The sequence below is a fragment of the Brassica rapa genome, chromosome A02 (genome assembly GCF_000309985.2).
Source record: "Brassica rapa cultivar Chiifu-401-42 chromosome A02, CAAS_Brap_v3.01, whole genome shotgun sequence".
NCBI lineage: Eukaryota > Viridiplantae > Streptophyta > Magnoliopsida > Brassicales > Brassicaceae > Brassica > Brassica rapa.
In genome coordinates, this window is record NC_024796.2 from 6222030 (window position 1) to 6239563 (window position 17534).

A 17534-nucleotide genomic window follows, 5' to 3' on the forward strand; every position below is an offset into this window, starting at 1 on the left:
GGAACAAAGAGAAAGTAAAAACATTTTTACAGGAAGTAATTTCACTAACATATGAAATAAAAAGGTTGAGCGGGATGGGACCTTGTGACTCTGGATGCAAAAAAAAAAAAATTAGCTTCTTTGATCAGTTTGTAGATGATGGTTTGATATAATCATTTTGGTTGTGGTGGTGGTAACAAAACAATCAAAGTATGTCTCATTTTAACACATCAAACAATCAAAATATGTCTCTTTAACTACGTTAAATCAATCTGTTATCCAAATTAATGTTGTCTTTAGTTTAGTTTAGTCAAATTAAATTAAAGTATAAAATGGTTATTCAAGCTAATTTGATGCTTTAAATGGTCTAAGGCAAAGTTCATGACTTTCTCCAACCAAATTTGAAAATTAGAGATTTAAATGATAAATTTTCCAAATAAAAAAAGGAAAAAAAGTGACCAGCCGACAAAGACATAAATAAACGCATTGTAAATTGTAACACAATACAAGAGATAAAAAAAAAAAAAAAACAACCCACCCCCATGAAGAAAACTTCAAAACCAAACAAAGAAATTTAAGACACCCGAATGATATGAAACACCCGATTTAAGACAGAAAGAAAACATGATTTTACTACCCCTTTTCTTGGCAGAAGCAATGCAACGTTGTTGTGTATTTCCTCCTCTTTTCTCCTCACACCAATCTCTCCTGTTACGATCACATCACATCAAGATTGATTAACAAATCCAAAGCCAAGAAGAGAAAGAGAAATACGGAAAAACATTCTCAAAAGTAGAGTAAACCAACTTACTTTCAAACAATTGCACAGTTGTAAGCAGTGCAAAGCTTGATCAATGCATCTTGATTTGCTTTTTCGAGATTATAACGAATAACCCAAGGGTATCTACCAGGATGAGAAGCAGAAAGCATGGCCAGAGAAGTCACGAAGAAGTGCTTTGGATCTGTAATGTCTTGGAGAGGATCCACTTCTCTTCTCCCAACATTGTAAAGATTCACAAAGGTAGCTGTGTTGTCTGGCATCTCAGGTTCATCGATGGCTCTTTCCTGCTCAGGCCTTGAAACAAGAGACACTATACTATTCACCATTCCCCCCCATAACTTAGAAGCTGCTGGATCGAGAAGGGCTGGAGTCTCACATATGAGTCTTGTCGCGGCAACTGCGGTTAACTTTACCTCCATAGTTCCCATGATCAGCTTAAGGTCTGGAATCCAGAAACGGTCCACGATCGCAATGAAAATGTTGCGTTGAACAGCATTCATAGTGTCGACTAGATTAGCTGGTCCGTGCTTCACCAAGAAGAGGGATATGAATATTACTAGACATTTCTGGAGCTTGACAGACTTTTTTTGCTCAAGGTGTGTGAAGAGAGAACTCCATACAAACGTCATGTATGGTGCAATCACACCGTACTCCATATACTCAATAACAGCGTTGAGCACATAACAGCCTTGTTCGACTGTGCTAGGAGTTTTAACCAACTTGTCGAACACCCCCAACACTTGACCCAACAGATTCTTTTGAGTAACCTCATGAGGTGCTTTCTGCAGGAAAGCCTGAAGCAAACGCACCAGTGCTGGGACTTGGTGGCTCCTCCACCAATTAGGATTAGGTGCGAGGAGAAGCAACAACATGTCCATATAGTCCGGTGAAATAGGTTGTATGTTGAGCTCAACGAGCTGAGCCAGAAGCTGAAACGCATAAGGTATGAACTCGCGAACATCATCCGCCAAAATCATCTTCAGCCTTGGGAAAAGACTCGCGTCAAATTCAGTAATTAGCGAAATATCACCTTCACATGCCCTTCGGACAAGCACAGCCACGGACTCAAAGATGTAGTGATTAAAGGTAGGATTCTTTCTAACCACTTGACTGAAAACAGTGGTCAAGCGTCCCAAGCAAAGGTCAACAACCTCCCGTGTGATTTCCGCAACACCAAGAACCCGCATTATGCACTTGATACTATATTGATTCTCTTCAGATTCAGTACGATCCAACAGAGACGTCATCAACTGGAGCAAAAATGGACTTATATCACTGCCCACATACCTGCTCCTTCCACCTTCGTCCTTGAGTAGCAAGAGCTTCTCTATGCATATAGCAGCATATGAGTGCACCACGTTCGACTCAGCTCCAAGGAACCGGACCAGCTCCGGGAACAACTGCATTGGTAGATGACTACAGAACATTGTTAAGAACTTCAAGGACCCTGCCTTTAGCATTGGATAACTGTCGACATCGGGGCATTGCAACTCGGGGATTATAAAGTTTGCAAAGAAGCTTTCAACATCAAAAAAATCTGCACCCAGAGACAGGACCAAGTAAATTGCACAATCCTTATCTTCCCACTGTGCAGCGGGATTTGTTGCAAAGGAACTCAAGAGCTTATGTATCTCATGAGAAACTACTTGTGTCACTTGTGGTTTGTAATATGTGGCGAGTCCTTTGAGCAGCTCACAAGCGATTCCCCTCCGAGTATTTCCATCCATGTCTCGACGGATAAACTCCATAAAGTCCATCTCGAACAGTTGTTTATCTTTCTCCCTCAAACAAAGATTGGGAATCACAATACTCTGGCAGATATCCCTGATCCCGCCTGCAAACAAAGCATGATGCGCACTTGTGGTGCTGACAGTGGTCAAAAACTTGATTGCCGTAGTAGCTAGTTGATCCCTGAGCGGAGACTTTGATACCTCTCGGAGTAGTGTACAAACCGCTAATGCAAAACCCTCCACGAATCGTTGGAATTCTTCTTCGTACTTGTCCATGTACAGGTTAATGTTGTCACAAACAGCAGAACGAAGATCATCCACGAGCTCTAACCCATCTGCTGTGCTTTCCAAAGATGGGTAATTACAAGATAAACACTTGTTAAACACTCCCATCCACTCGTTCATATGATCCTTGAAATACTCAGGCAACGAGAAAAATATTCTGCAGCAAAGCCTTTGGGACTCCAAGAGAGGCGTAAGCAAAGCTGCTGATCCACCACCAGAGCTCACGGCAGAATCAATCAAAGAATCTGTTTTGAGGAAAAGTTGTTGCAGCAGAGGAGCGAAACCCGCCTCATGATGCCTAAAGTTGTTGAAAATAGTATTAGCCATACGGAGAATACCATTGACGGAGGCGTAATGACCAGCAAGAGCAGCTTTCTCAAGGCTGGATGTAAGCATATTTCCAGGGTTTATGCGACGAAGAGAGACGAGACTAGTTTTAGGGTTTCCCTTTTTATTCTGAAAGATAGTCGGTTTAATTTTTTAAGCCCATTACGCTAGAAGTGCAAACTTTTTTAACAGAGGATGTGGTGGGAAGTATCTTCTTCCATGGATATACAGCATAATGGTGAACCATCGTCATTACATCATGTCCCAAGAACCAAAGGAACAACAGCTGCTTACTACATTGCATAAGGTAAAGAGATGATAGTACAGCTAAAAAAAATTGGTTAGTTCTGTCAAATTTGCTTGGTGTAAATATATGTTATACTATTGTCCCAGATTACCAAGTCCCGAGGTAACATATCAATTATCTTCTTCTTTTTTTCTATTATCTTCTTAATTAACTATAAATTAAGTTATTAGCATATATGGCTATTTAGTTCCAGTGACACCTTTATTTTATGGCAGATCAATAAAGCTGCAGGAAATGAAACTCAAACAAGGGTTCATGAGCAAGAGACTGATGAAAGTGAAGATGAGGAGGAAGATGTAGAAGAGCATTTATATGTTGAGAAGGATAATGAATCCGAATTAAGCAGCGACGATGGAAATGATGAAGGTAATGACTTTTGCTGTGTTTCTTACATGTTGGTTTGTGGAATATTATGCTTTATCTGAATCTTGCCTATTCTTTTACTTTCAGATGATACCTTGATGGAAGAGATATAATGAGTGAAGAAGAGAACAGAAGCTTTCACTCTTCTCATGATTTTGTCTATTTGAAGTTGTTACTCAAACTTGTTTTAGTAAAACATAACATGACAATTGCATTCTTTCGAATTGGGAAAATCTATCAGACCAACCAAGAAAAAAAAGAATTAAGAAAATCTAAAGATTACAAAATAACTCTATATATTATCTCAGAAGTCACATCCCATGCAATATAAAGATTGTGACAATAATTTATTAATACAATTCCCTGTAAATTTTATCCACATAAATAACACAAGAACAAGGGAGTTCAAAGGCTTGCATCAGCGTTAGAACCACCACCTCCTCCTCTCTTGTTTCCTGTTGTGTTCTTAAGAATCTGCATTCACCAAAAAAACAACACAAAGCCATTATGACCATACATATACAAAAGAATCTAACTTTTTGCATTCTCATCTTCTCCACCACTTTAAAATAAAACCACGGACATATAACCAAGCTTCAGTATAGATAATCACAGTGAATGAGAGCATTCCAAGAACCATTGAAGAATCTACATACATTTAGTCTTTTAATTTACTAATCTATCTGATAGATAGATCTCAAGGCTTCAAGCATTGACATTGGCAGATTAATGTCAAGGGTGAGATAAAGGTAAAACGTAATTTCTTTTCACGTTTATATTAACATAAAAACTACTGTGTCTAACAAAACCCCTAATAATGTTTTGAATTTGCAGACGATGTTTGATCAAGGAATAGACATAATTTCTGGAGTATTTGCATCATATCCCAAAACATAACTTCATAATTAGGGGGAAAACTAAACAAACCGCTCACACAAGTTTTTTGGTTTTTCACCCAATTAACTTTAATTTCATTGAATGATATGAAAGAGAAGAGAGAGTAGACCAAACTGAGAGATAGAAGTGGGGGTAGGCGTTCGGGTACCCATTCGGGTTCGGTTCGGGTCTATTCGGGTTTTGGATTTTCGGATTTAAAGATTTCAGTTTTATGCAGATATTTCTAAATTTCGGTTCGGGTTCGGTTTGGATCCTTGCGGATTCGGTTCGAGTTCGGATAACCCATTTAAATTATTTTAAATTATTATATACTTTCTTAAAATCTATTAAAAAATAATATATTACATATAAATTTGAATAGCATTTGTTAAAGTACATAAAATTAACATATAAACTGATTAGGTTTGAATATTTGGACTGTGATTCAATAGATATTTTAAGTATTTTTAATGTTTTGAGTATAGTTTAGTTATTTTAGACATAAACTTTTGAAAATTTGTATATATTTTCAAGTATTCTGGAAAATTTAATAGTATTTTATATATTTTGAGAGTTTTTAATATACATTAAATCTAAAAATAATTAATATATATATGTATATAAATCTATTTTAGATATAATCTGATACCCAATATATTTTTGGTTCAGATCAGATTCGGTTTCGGTTTTCTAAATACCAAAATTTTAAATTCATTCAGATATTTTTCGGATCGGATTCGGTTCGGTTTTTTGGTTCCGGATTTTTTGCGCAGCCCTAGATAGAAGTATACTCAACTGCATAAATATTTGGTTTGGATAGCATAGGTTTCTGTTTAAAGTATAGAATCGCCTAGGTTAATTTCCTCCACAATTTTTCTTAATTAATAATAAGATTTTTTTTAGACAAAAAAATGGTAACTATGTCCATTTAGGCTAATTTCTATTTTGTATCATTTTTGCCTCTAATGCCTTTTTGTATTTCCAAAAATAAACTAAATATATAGTTTTATAACCTAATTTTTTTTTTGAAAAATAGTAACTATTTATGAAATACCTATTACTTATATTTTTTTCTAGTTTTAAAAACATTTAAATAATAATTTCATATTATATTCTGCATAAAGTAAAATTGACAATCTACAAAGTAGAACATGAATTTTACTTTTTTCATTGAATCTACTATGTTTAGAATACATTATCTACAAAAATAATAGTATTCTAATTATTTTAGAATACACATTCTACACTTAACCTATCACTATAAAATTTGTAGAAATCAAAATCCACAGATTACTATAAATCTAAAAGCTGTAGAAATCGATTTCTACAGATTTACTAAGAATCTTAAACTTGTAGAAATCAAAAGCTAAACATTGCTATAAATCTAAAAGTCAGTATAAACCGAGTTCTACAAATTTATTGAGTTCTACGGATAAATATAATTAGTTCCTAAAAATAAGAAAAAAAATATTTGGAAATATTTTGTTTCTTTATATGAAAAAATTAAAATTCTAAAAAGAGAAACGATTTTTTTTTTTAAAAAAAAAACAAAATTTAGAAAAACAAATTAAAAAAAAAGAAAATTTTAAAAATCGAAATTATATTTTGTTAATGTTAATTATTATTTTAAAGTTAAATTTCAGAATAACATACTTTTTGAATAACTTACATGGAATTTTTTGTTTATTTTAAAATTATTTAATTATTCAATTTAAGATTATGGTGTTACAGATTGTTTAATTATATATACAATTTAATTTAAAAATTTTGGTATTATTAAATACAATTATATGTTTTTTGTTGATAGTATATTATAGTTATAATTAATTGAATATTATAATTAAATATTGTAACATTTTGTACAAAACTTATTATTTGAAATAAGCAAATAAATTAACATATTAGAATAGTAAGAAAACATAAACATAGTTTTTTATAATTTTCATTAATATGGAAAAAATATTTGGAAATATTCTTTTTCTTTTTATGTAAAAATCAAAATTGAAAAGAAAAACAATTTTATTTATAAAAATTATTTTTTTAAAAAGGAAATTAGAAAAAAACAATTTTCTTAAAAAAATAAAAATTGTATTTTGTTAATTTTAATTATGAATTTAAAATTAAAAATTTAAGGGTAGTATTGTCATTTTGAAAATAATTAGTATAATGGGACATGAAATATATGAGATAGTTTAATGAGACATAGTTACACTTTTTTGGTCTAAAAAAACTATTTTCTCATTAATCTATTGTTAAAGATAATATAGATGATGGTTATTTTTTTTGTCAAGAGATAATGATTATCTATTTGAAGAGATAATGTCTATCACGGTTTTTCTTTTTCCTTTGAATAAGTAAAATAAACTGATTTTGATGGGCAATAAATAGCTCGTTCTCTTTCTCATTTTGTATGACTGAAACAAAAAGAAAATCTTTATATATAAATTTAGCTTTTTCTCTTCTTACGACAAGTGACAAGGGATTTTATAACATGTGTCCTCTAAAATAAAAAATAATCCTTAAAAATAAATATAAAACATCATTCGTCACACATTTTTTCAATAAAAATTAAATTAATATAAAAATATCAAAACATCATCTATTTTGAAACATCAAAACATTTCTAAAACATCATTTATTTTGTAACAGAGGGAGTAAAATATAAGACAAAGCATTCCCCCGAGCTCAAATGAGCGTGATCAAGCACCAACCCAAAAAACCCAAAAAAGTCATAGAAAGAATAATCACCAAGAGACCAGAGTCACCACGAAACAAGAAGACACATGCCTCAAGCACCAGAATCACAACCACCAGCTAAAAGGTAAAAAGCACCTCACAAACTAAACAGGCACATACAAGACATTCATGCAAGCGAAAAACCACAAAGCTCTAAATAGAAGAGAGCAAAGCTCCAAAGACTAACTCCGCACACCTACACCAAAGGAAGCAAGAGAAGAAAAGAAACAACCTGAGGGAGGGGGAATGGAAGCCTACTACAAAAAAACAAGAGTTCAAAATTTAGACTAGAAATAACCTTCTAAGCACACAAAGCATACAGAGAAGAAAGCACTATCCAAACCTGGAGTAGCAAATATGGTGAAAAAGAGCCACCAGATACGCGAGCAGCAATGAAATGTGCAAAAAGATTAGAGATTAAAGATAGAAAAGGAGACGGAAAAAAATCAGCAAACCGCGGAACCATCCTCGAGCTATGAAAAGGAGCATAGAAGTTAGATCACCAAAAACCAAATCTTGAAAACTAAGACGAGCAGAGACTATCGACGGCAAGTCAATGAGAGGAAGACAACATCAAAGACAACTGAACTCTGACCCAATCCAACGAGATGTAGTTCCTAACATTAGCAAAAATCTAAAAAAGAAGAGGACCAATATTGACCAAAACAACCTACAACACAGTGAAAAACAACTGCACAATTGGGAACTCATAAGCATGATCTATAACAAATACCAGATAATATCACATGAGATGAATGTGAGGAAAAACACGAACACAAAGTTGAGTCTTTTCTCAGTGATGACGAGAAGCACTGTACACCGGAAAGGTAAGCGAATTACATAGATGCTGACGGCTCAAGGTCAAAATATAGAAAACGGGCAAAAAATATTTTAAAAGAGTAATGTTTAAAAATGTGACAAATTAAAATACAATTCTGGCGCTAAAACCATCAATCTTAAAATCAACAAATATGTGAATGCAAAGTTATTAAAATTCAATATAATTTACGTTAGAAGCTCACTTAACCAATAACAAGTATTATTATACACACAACAACACATTAATGAAAAACAAACACATAATATATTAACATATTACTAAATACTACATAACACAATAAAATATCAAATAATGCTCTTTATAGATAAGATTGACCACATAATTATATCATCCAAAAAATCATATCTACCGACAATAAATCAATACGCGCTGACACCCTTCTAGTACTTATATACTCTTCCCTTGACTTTTGTTAAACATAACTCTCTGTAAATGCATTAAATTACAAAAACAATTTATTTGTCATTTTTATTCTTTCGAGCTAATGCATATGCATTAAATTTTCAAAACAAGCTCAACAAAAATAAAATCAATTTAATTATTTCTGATACTCCGTTTTGATATCTGTTATGCCATGTTCGAGATTGCGCTATGCGTGAGTCGGACGGTCGGTCTACGCCTAGCGAGTTGTCAACTAATCGGAGTTTAATCGGAGAGTATTCGGGGAGTGGTTTTTGTATTTTTTTAATTATAAATATACGGATATATACTAGCATAAGTGAAAATGAGACAAAGATGCATAATAGTCTAGTGGTTTGAATTTGCAGATGTTTGATCAAGGAATAGACATAATTTCTGGAGTATTTGCATCATATCCCAAAACATAACTTCATAATTAGGGGGAAAACTAAACAAACCGCTCACACAAGTTTTTTGGTTTTTCACCCAATTAACTTTAATTTCATTGAATGATATGAAAGAGAAGAGAGAGTAGACCAAACTGAGAGATAGAAGTGGCGGTGTCCGTTCGGGTTTTGGTTCGGGTCTATTCGGGTTTTGGATTTTCGGATTTAAAGATTTCAGTTTTATTCAGATATTTCTAAATTTCGGTTCGGGTTCGGTTCGGATTCTTGCGGGTTCGGTTCGGGTTCGGATAACCCATTTAAATTATTTTAAATTATTATATACTTTAAATTTCTCAAAATCTATAAAAAAATAATATATTACATATAAATTTTAATAGCATTTGTTAAAGTACATAAAATTAACATATAAACTGATTAGGTTTGAATATTTGACTCTGATTCAATAGATATTTTAAGTATTTTTGATGTTTTGAGTATAGTTTAGTTATTTTATACATAAACTTTTGAGAATTTGTATATATTTTCAAGTATTTTGGAAAATTTAAAAGTATTTTATATATTTTGAGAGTTTTTAAAATACATTAAATCTAAAAATAATTAATATATATATATGTATATAAATCTATTTCAGATATAATCTGATACCCAACATATTTTTGGTTCGGATCAGATTCGGTTTCGGTTTTCTAAATACCAAAATTTTAAATTCATTCATATATTTTTCGGATCGGATTCGGTTCGGTTTTTTGGTTCCGGATTTTTTGCACAGCCCTAGATAGAAGTATACTCAACTGCGTAAATATTTGGTTTGGATAGCATAGGTTTCTGTTTAAAGTATAGAGTCGCCTAGGTTAATTTCCTCCACAATTTTTCTTAATTAATAATAAGATATTTTTTAGATAAAAAAATGGTAACTATGTCCATTTAGCCTAATATCTATTTTGTATCATTTTTGCCTCTAATGCCTTTTTGTATTTCGAAAAATAAACTAAATATATAGTTTTATAACCTAATTTTTTTTTTTGAAAAATAGTAACTATTTATGAAATACCTATATGAATTTACTTATATTTTTTTCTAGTTTTAAAAACGTTTAAATAATAATTTCATATTATATTCTGCATAAAGTAGAATTGACAATCTACAAAGTAGAACATGAATTTCACTTTTTTTCATTGAATCTACTATGTTTAGAATACATTATCTACAAAAATAATAGTATTCTAATTATTTTAGAATACACATTCTACACTTAACCTATCACTATAAAATTTGTAGAAATCAAAATCCACAGATTACTATAAATCTAAAAGATGTAGAAATCGATTTCTACAGATTTACTAAGAATCTTAAACTTGTAGAAATCAAAAGCTAAACATTGCTATAAATCTAAAAGTCAGTATAAACCGAGTTCTACAAATTTATTGAGTTCTACGGATAAATATAATTAGTTCCTAAAAATAAGGAAAAAAATATTTGGAAATATTTTGTTTCCTTATATGAAAAAATTAAAATTCTAAAAAGAGAAACGACTTTTTTTTTAAAAAAAAAACAAAATTTAGAAAAACAAATTAAAAAAAAGAAAATTTTAAAAATCGAAATTATATTTTGTTAATTTTAATTATTATTTTAAATTTAAATTTCAGAATAACATACTTTTTGAATAACTTACATGGAATTTTTTGTTTATGTTAAAATTATTTAATTATTCAATTTAAGATTATGGTGTTACAGATTGTTTAATTATATATACAATTTAATTTAAAAAATTTGGTATTATTAAATACAATTATATGTTTTTTGTTGATAGCATACTATAGTTATAATTAATTGAATATTATAATTAAATATTGTAACATTTTGTACAAAACTTATTATTTGAAATAAGCAAATAAATTAACATATTAGAATAGTGAGAAAACATAAACATAGTTTTTTATAATTTTCATTAATATGGAAAAAATATTTGGAAATATTCTTTTTCCTTATATGTAAAAATCAAAATTAAAAAGAAAAGCAATTTTATTTATAAAATTTATTTTTTTAAAAAAAGGAAATTAGAAAAAAACAATTTTCTTAAAAAAAATCAAAATTGTATTTTGTTAATTTTAATTACGAATTTAAAATTAAAAATTTAAGGGTAGTATTGTTATTTTGAAAATAACTAGTATAATGGGACATGAAATATATGAGATAGTTTAATGAGACATAGTTACCATTTTTTGGTCTAAAAAAACTATTTTCTCATTAATCTATTGTTAAAGATTATATAGATGATGGTTATTTTTTTGTCAAGAGATAATGATTATCTATTTGAAGAGATAATGTCTATCACGGTTTTTCTTTTTCCTTTGAATAAGTAAAATAAACCGGTTTTTCTAGCTCGTTCTCTTTCTCATTTTGTATGACTGAAACAAGAAGAAAATCTTTATATATAAATTTAGCTTTTTTTCTTCTCACGACAAGTGGCAAGGGATTTGATAACATGTGTCCTCTAAAATAAAAAATAACATTAAAAATATAAACTAAAATTAATTCATTCAATCCTTAAAAATAAATATAAAACATCATTGGTCACACATTTTTCAATAAAAATTAAATTAATATAAAAATATCAAAACATCATCTATTTTGAAACATCAAAACATTTCTAAAACATCATTTATTTTGAAACAAAGGGAGTAAAATATAAGACAAAGCATTCCCCCGAGCTCAAATGAGCGTGATCAAGCACCAACCCAAAAAACCCAAAAAAGTCATAGAAAGAATAATCACCAAGAGACCAGAGTCACCACGTAACAAGAGGACACATGCCTCAAGCACCAGAATCACAACCACCAGCTAAAAGATAAGAAGCACCTCACAAACTAAACAAGTACATACAAGACGTTTATGCAAGCGAAAACCACAAAGCTCTAATTAGAAGAGACCAAAGCTCCAAAGACTAATTCCGCACACCTACACCAAGCGAAGCAAGAGAAGAAAAAAAACAATCTGAGGGAGGGGGAATGGAAGCCTACTACCGAAAAACAAGAGTTCAAAATTTAGACTAGAAATAACCTTATAAGCACACAAAGCATACAGAAAAGAAAGCACTATCCAAACCTGGAGTAGCAAATATGACGAAAAAGAGCCACCAGATACGCGAGCAGCAATGAAATGTGCAAAAAGATTAGAGATTAAAGATAGAAAAGAAGACGGAAAAAAATCAGCAAACCGCGGAACCATCCTCGAGCTATGAAAAAGAGCATAGAAGTTAGATCACCAAAAACTAAATCTTGAAAACTAAGACGAGCAGAGACTATCGACGGCAAGTCAATGAGAGGAAGACAACATCAAAGACAACTGAACTCTGACCCAATCCAACGAGATGTAGTTCATAACATTAGCCAAAATCTAAAAAAGAAGAGGACCAATATTGACCAAAACAACCTACAACACAGTGAAAAACAACTGCACAATTGGGAACTCATAAGCATGATCTATAACAAATGCCAGATAATATCACATGAGATGAATGTGAGGAAAAACACGAACACAAAGTTGAGTTTTTTCTCAGTGATGACGAGAAGCACTGCACACCGGAAAGGTAAGCGAATTACATAGATGCTGACGGCTCAAGGTCAAAATATAGAAAACGGGCAAAAAACATTTTAAAAGAGTAATGTTTAAAAATGTGACAAATTAAAATACAATTCTGGCGCTAAAACCATCAATCTTAAAATCAACAAATGTGTGAATGCAAAGTTATTATAATTCAATATAATTTATATTAGAAGCTCACTTCACCACTAACAAGTACTATTATACACACAACAACACATTAATAAAAAACAAACACATAATATATTAACATATTATTTAATATTACATAACACAATAAAATATCAAATAATACTCTTTATAGATAAGATTGACCACATAATTATATCATCCAAAAAATCATATCTACCGACAATAAATCAATACGCGCTGACACCCTTCTAGTACTTATATACTCTTCCCTTGACTTTTGTTAAACATAACTCTCTGTAAATGCATTAAATTACAAAAACAATTTATTTGTCATTTTTATTCTTTCTAGCTAATGCATATGCATTAAATTTTCAAAACAAGCTCAACAAAAATAAAATCAATTTAATTATTTCTGATACTCCGTTTTGATATCTGTTATGTAAGACCATCTCCAACCCAACTGCAAAACACTATTTTAGTGTGAATTTTACACTAAAACCTTCTCCAATCCAACACTAAAAATCACACTATTTTAGTGTAACACTATAATTTTACACCAAATTTGGTGTGACACTATTCACCACACTAAAACACTATTCACTCCACTAAAATACTATTCACTTATTTTATTAATAAATTATATTATTAAAAACGAAAATTTAAATAAATTAAATAAATATAATATTATAAAATAGCTTTTTTAGTGTGAAGTTTAGTGTTGTGGTTGGAGATGAATTTGTTTTTAGTGTTGAAACTACACTAAAATAGTGTAGTTTTGACACTAAAATAGTGTTATGGGTTGGAGATGCTCTAAGTCAAATCATGTCGTATTAACACTTCTCGTGTGCGTAATGTTTGATTAGTCTTTTGTGTAGTATTTATTTAGCTAATAAAATGATCAAGATAGAAGTTTTAGAAAAAGACGAAGAAGAGAAAGAGTCTAAGAGCTCTTTCTCCAACTGGTTCTACTTTGTAATCAACGTTGGTGCAATGATCGCTTCCCCTAATGTTGCCATGTTGGTTGGGCTTTGGCCGTGGCTGCCCTCTTGTTAATAATAAAAGAATCGGCTGCCCTCTTGTTAATAATAAAAGAATCATTTGCTCTCATCTCTCGTTACTTTCCAACATAAATATATATATATATATATATATAATAATCATAAACAAAAACTATAGTTATACATTTACTTATTTTGTTATTCACAACATTCATAACTTTTTTTATAGTTTTGTACTTATTTAGATCTTCATCTTTGATATTGTTCAGCAACCTATTAAAAGTTTTATTTTACGTTAGTTTGACTTGGTCGAATTTTTCTGATATTTATACTTACTCCTGTGACATTCATAAATTTCGCAGATTTGTTCAAACAAGATATTTGATGCGAGAGAGAAGAGGGCAAAAAAAAAGGCAACTGTGCGAAGAAAAATCTCTCACAACTCCACAAAGAAGAAGACCGAAGATGTTCTTACAACTGAAAACAATCAAAGAGATGCATGCTGGCTGTTGATGCTCGATCGTGGAGGACCTGCCAAACAAAGAAAAGTTATATGAGACAAGCAGAAGAAGATTGAATGGTGTTCTGCGGATGTTCTTACAATTAAAAAACATCAAAGAGATGCATGCTGGCTGTAGATGCTCGATCATGGAGGACCTGCCAAAGAGAGAAAGAAAAAATATGAGACAAGCACACTTGTGAGCATAAAAAAAGAAGAGGAGTGTTACTCTAGAGGATCTGAATGGTGTCACTGCGATTCCAGATGATGATCGCCGGACTGCTGCGTTGAAATGGGAGCTTGTGCTTCGTGTACGTACCATCTTGTAAGTCATAGTAGAATACAGATTCCTCTGTCGGTTTGGTAAAAAAATAGTGCTCCACCAGGTTGAAGACGAGTCGTCCGTCAGAGATAGACCCCTCAAAAGATACAGTATGGTTCACGAGTGGATCTTGGTCGAAAATCTCTGTGGAGACGCTCATGGGTATCCAGTCACCAGGTTCACTTAGAATCCACAATTTAAAAGCGCTGCATCTAACGTCGCGCAATGCGATACCTACTTTACCCACGTGGTTAATAAGCGTATAGGTTGAGTCGAGAACAGTCAAGGCCGGAGAACATTGAGATGAGTCAAGTCAACCTAGAAAGAACACCCTAATCAATAACCCCAAATCAAAACCCTAATCAAAGAAATCTCTTCCTTGACTGGAGTCGAAGCACAGTCTCGCGTGAAGAAAAGAGAAAACACAAGAGTTTCAGAACATTGAGATGAGTCGAGTCAACCTAGAAAGAACGAAAGAGTCCGTCCAACGGTGCTATTTATTTATTATAAAAATCCAATTGAAAGCAGATGAAAGAATAATAACGTTATTTGAATGGTGACAGTTGGAATTTGGAAACGTGTCTTATGTGAATTTACATGTCAGGTACATTAAATAATAGATAACTAGGTTAAGATCCGCGCCTTGCGCGGAATGAACATTATATATAAAAATTATTTTATATATTATATATTTATAACATATTATGAAATAATAAATATATATTGAATAATTAAAAAATCATTATCTACTATTTATATAATTAAATTGGTGCGAACATATAAATAAACTTTATAAATCAAAAGAATTTTTCTATTTGATATGATATATAATTAAATTTAAATGATAGTAACATATATATGGTATAATTTAATATTAATATTTATTAGATGATGCTTTTTGTTCATATTTTTATTTATAATCTGTATTTGTTATAGCAAAAAGTCTAAATTAGTGATAACAAAATTTTCACTGTAGGATTAATGGTTTAAGTAATTTATAATATTTTTTAAAAAATATGTTGTCAATATTTTTTCAAATTTTTTATCAAAAAAATGTTCAAAGTAAATTTCAAAATTAAGATATTTATGTATTTTTATATGGTGTATAGTTTAAATTAAAATGATACATATATTTATATATCTTTTATTTTTGATACTTATTAAATGAGACTTTCAACTTATATTATTTTTTTAATTATTTGTATCATGTCATAACAAAAGTTTTAAATCATAGATCAAAAAATTTGAATGTGAAACTTTTAACAGTTTTAGTAATTTATACTCGTTTTTAAAAATTAAAAATATAATAAATAAATATTTTTTTTAATTTTTATTATATGGTTACTATGATTGTTTAATTTATTTTAATAGCTTAAAATTAAACAAATATAATTATAGTACACACTTATTTTTATCAAATCTTTATTATTCAAAATCATTAATTATCATATATATTTTAGCCACATTAGGCAATTCCGTAATCTTATTTAAGGAAATAATGAAGCATATTAATAATGTATTTATTGTGGTATAATAAAAAGCTTATTATATATTTAGATGGACCAACCTATTTCTCTAAGGATTCTAAGAATCATTCTAGTGATGACACGTGGCTACAAAAAAATGTTGCAATGCTTCTCAAATAATATATAGGGGATATTACTTTGGTCTAAAATTTGCTGTTATTGTTGAAGATGACAGAAAAATTATGATACTAAGAGCCTGATTGGTTTTCCCGCTACCACCCGTAAACGCAGCTTTTGCGGTTAGGAACAGTTGACAGCGTTTCAAAACAATCATACAAACCGCTACAAATCGCTTCAAACCGCTCTGAACCTCTTAAAATCAAAAGCTGGTTCCATCTAGCGTTTGTGGTTGCGGACGGTTGTGGGAGGATATTTTTTTTTAAACCATATAAATACAAAAATAAAAATATTCAATAAAAATTTTAAATTGAAATTATAAAAATACTTAAATATATCTATTATATTTTAATTAATATTATAAAATTTTAAAATAAAAATATTTTCTATAATTTTTAAAAATTTAAAACTATAATTTTCTAAATATAAATTTCATATTTATTATAATATTATGATTTTTGATATTTTTATAATTATATAAAATGTAAATATTGTTAATTTATTATTTAACCGCTGCTGTATATGGTAGTTAACCAGTCATAAGTATCTCGCAAATACACCAATTTTTAATCGTAAAACCAGTCGTACAAACAATGGCGGAGGGAGAAATGTTTTTCACAGGGGTCAAGTTGATGATACAAGAGTTTTACTAAGGTCAATAATGCAAAATTAATCATATGTTTCTATAGGAAATACATGCAAAAAAATTTTTTTTTCAAAAATTCACATGGGTCATTTGACCCACATGATCATATGGTAGCTCCGCCACTGCGTAAAAATCTCTTAAAACCTCTAGAAACTGCAACCACCCGCATCTGCAAACTCCCGCAGCCGCAACCGCTGCGTTTGAACCAGTCAGGCCCTAAGACACCAAATTTGTATTATTGTTAGAGATGTCCTAAGCCAATCAATTGTAAATCGGAAACGCCTAATACAAACGAGGAAGAGCCTTTCGTTTTGTATTTATTTTTCATGTAAATTCAAATGCAAAAACTGTGTTTACAACAATCAAGACCGTAGTACAATGAGAAAGCATATGATCAAAGGAGAGAGGGGCACAAAGACATCATAAAGTAAAAACCTGATAATCATTCAGTTTGTTAACAAAAAGGAATTTAGTTGAATGACAAAAATAATATATAATGAAGGGATATGATGATGGGTCCCACTTAGGTCAGGTATCCACATTTTACCCACTAGGGTTGGCATCTTATCTGATACCCGAACCTGCATTCCAGTCCGACCCGAAAAATCCAAACTCGAATCCGAACCGAAGTAGCAAAATACCCGAACGGGTATTGTATTG

At 30.9% G+C, this 17534-nt stretch overlaps 1 protein-coding gene and 1 long non-coding RNA gene across 4 annotated transcripts; one reads left to right on the plus strand and one right to left on the minus strand.

The window, feature by feature from the left end:
* Positions 1-394: 394 nt before the first annotated feature.
* On the minus strand, positions 395-3296 carry LOC103851920 (exportin-2). The gene is made up of 2 exons (XM_009128801.3): positions 791-3296; positions 395-687 (listed from the first exon to the last, which is right to left on the minus strand). The coding sequence occupies exon 1, from the start codon at positions 3169-3171 to the stop codon at positions 793-795; it is 2379 nt and encodes a 792-aa protein (XP_009127049.1). The 5' UTR covers positions 3172-3296; the 3' UTR covers positions 395-687; positions 791-792.
* Positions 3290-10545, plus strand: LOC117132050. Of its 3 annotated transcripts, none has more exons than XR_004455471.1 (3): positions 3290-3409; positions 3625-4521; positions 4607-10545. It is a non-coding gene; the product is annotated as an uncharacterized LOC117132050 (long non-coding RNA). The 3 variants fall into 3 exon arrangements; XR_004455472.1 differs by having other exon boundaries at positions 3625-3775; positions 3860-10180; XR_004455470.1 differs by having other exon boundaries at positions 3625-10180.
* The last annotated feature ends 6989 nt before the right edge of the window (positions 10546-17534 follow it).

Excerpts from the sequence above, each read along its gene's own strand:
- LOC103851920 (XM_009128801.3), bottom strand. The coding sequence starts at position 3,171 with ATGCTTACATCCAGCCTTGAGAAAGCTGCTCTTGCTGGTCATTACGCC.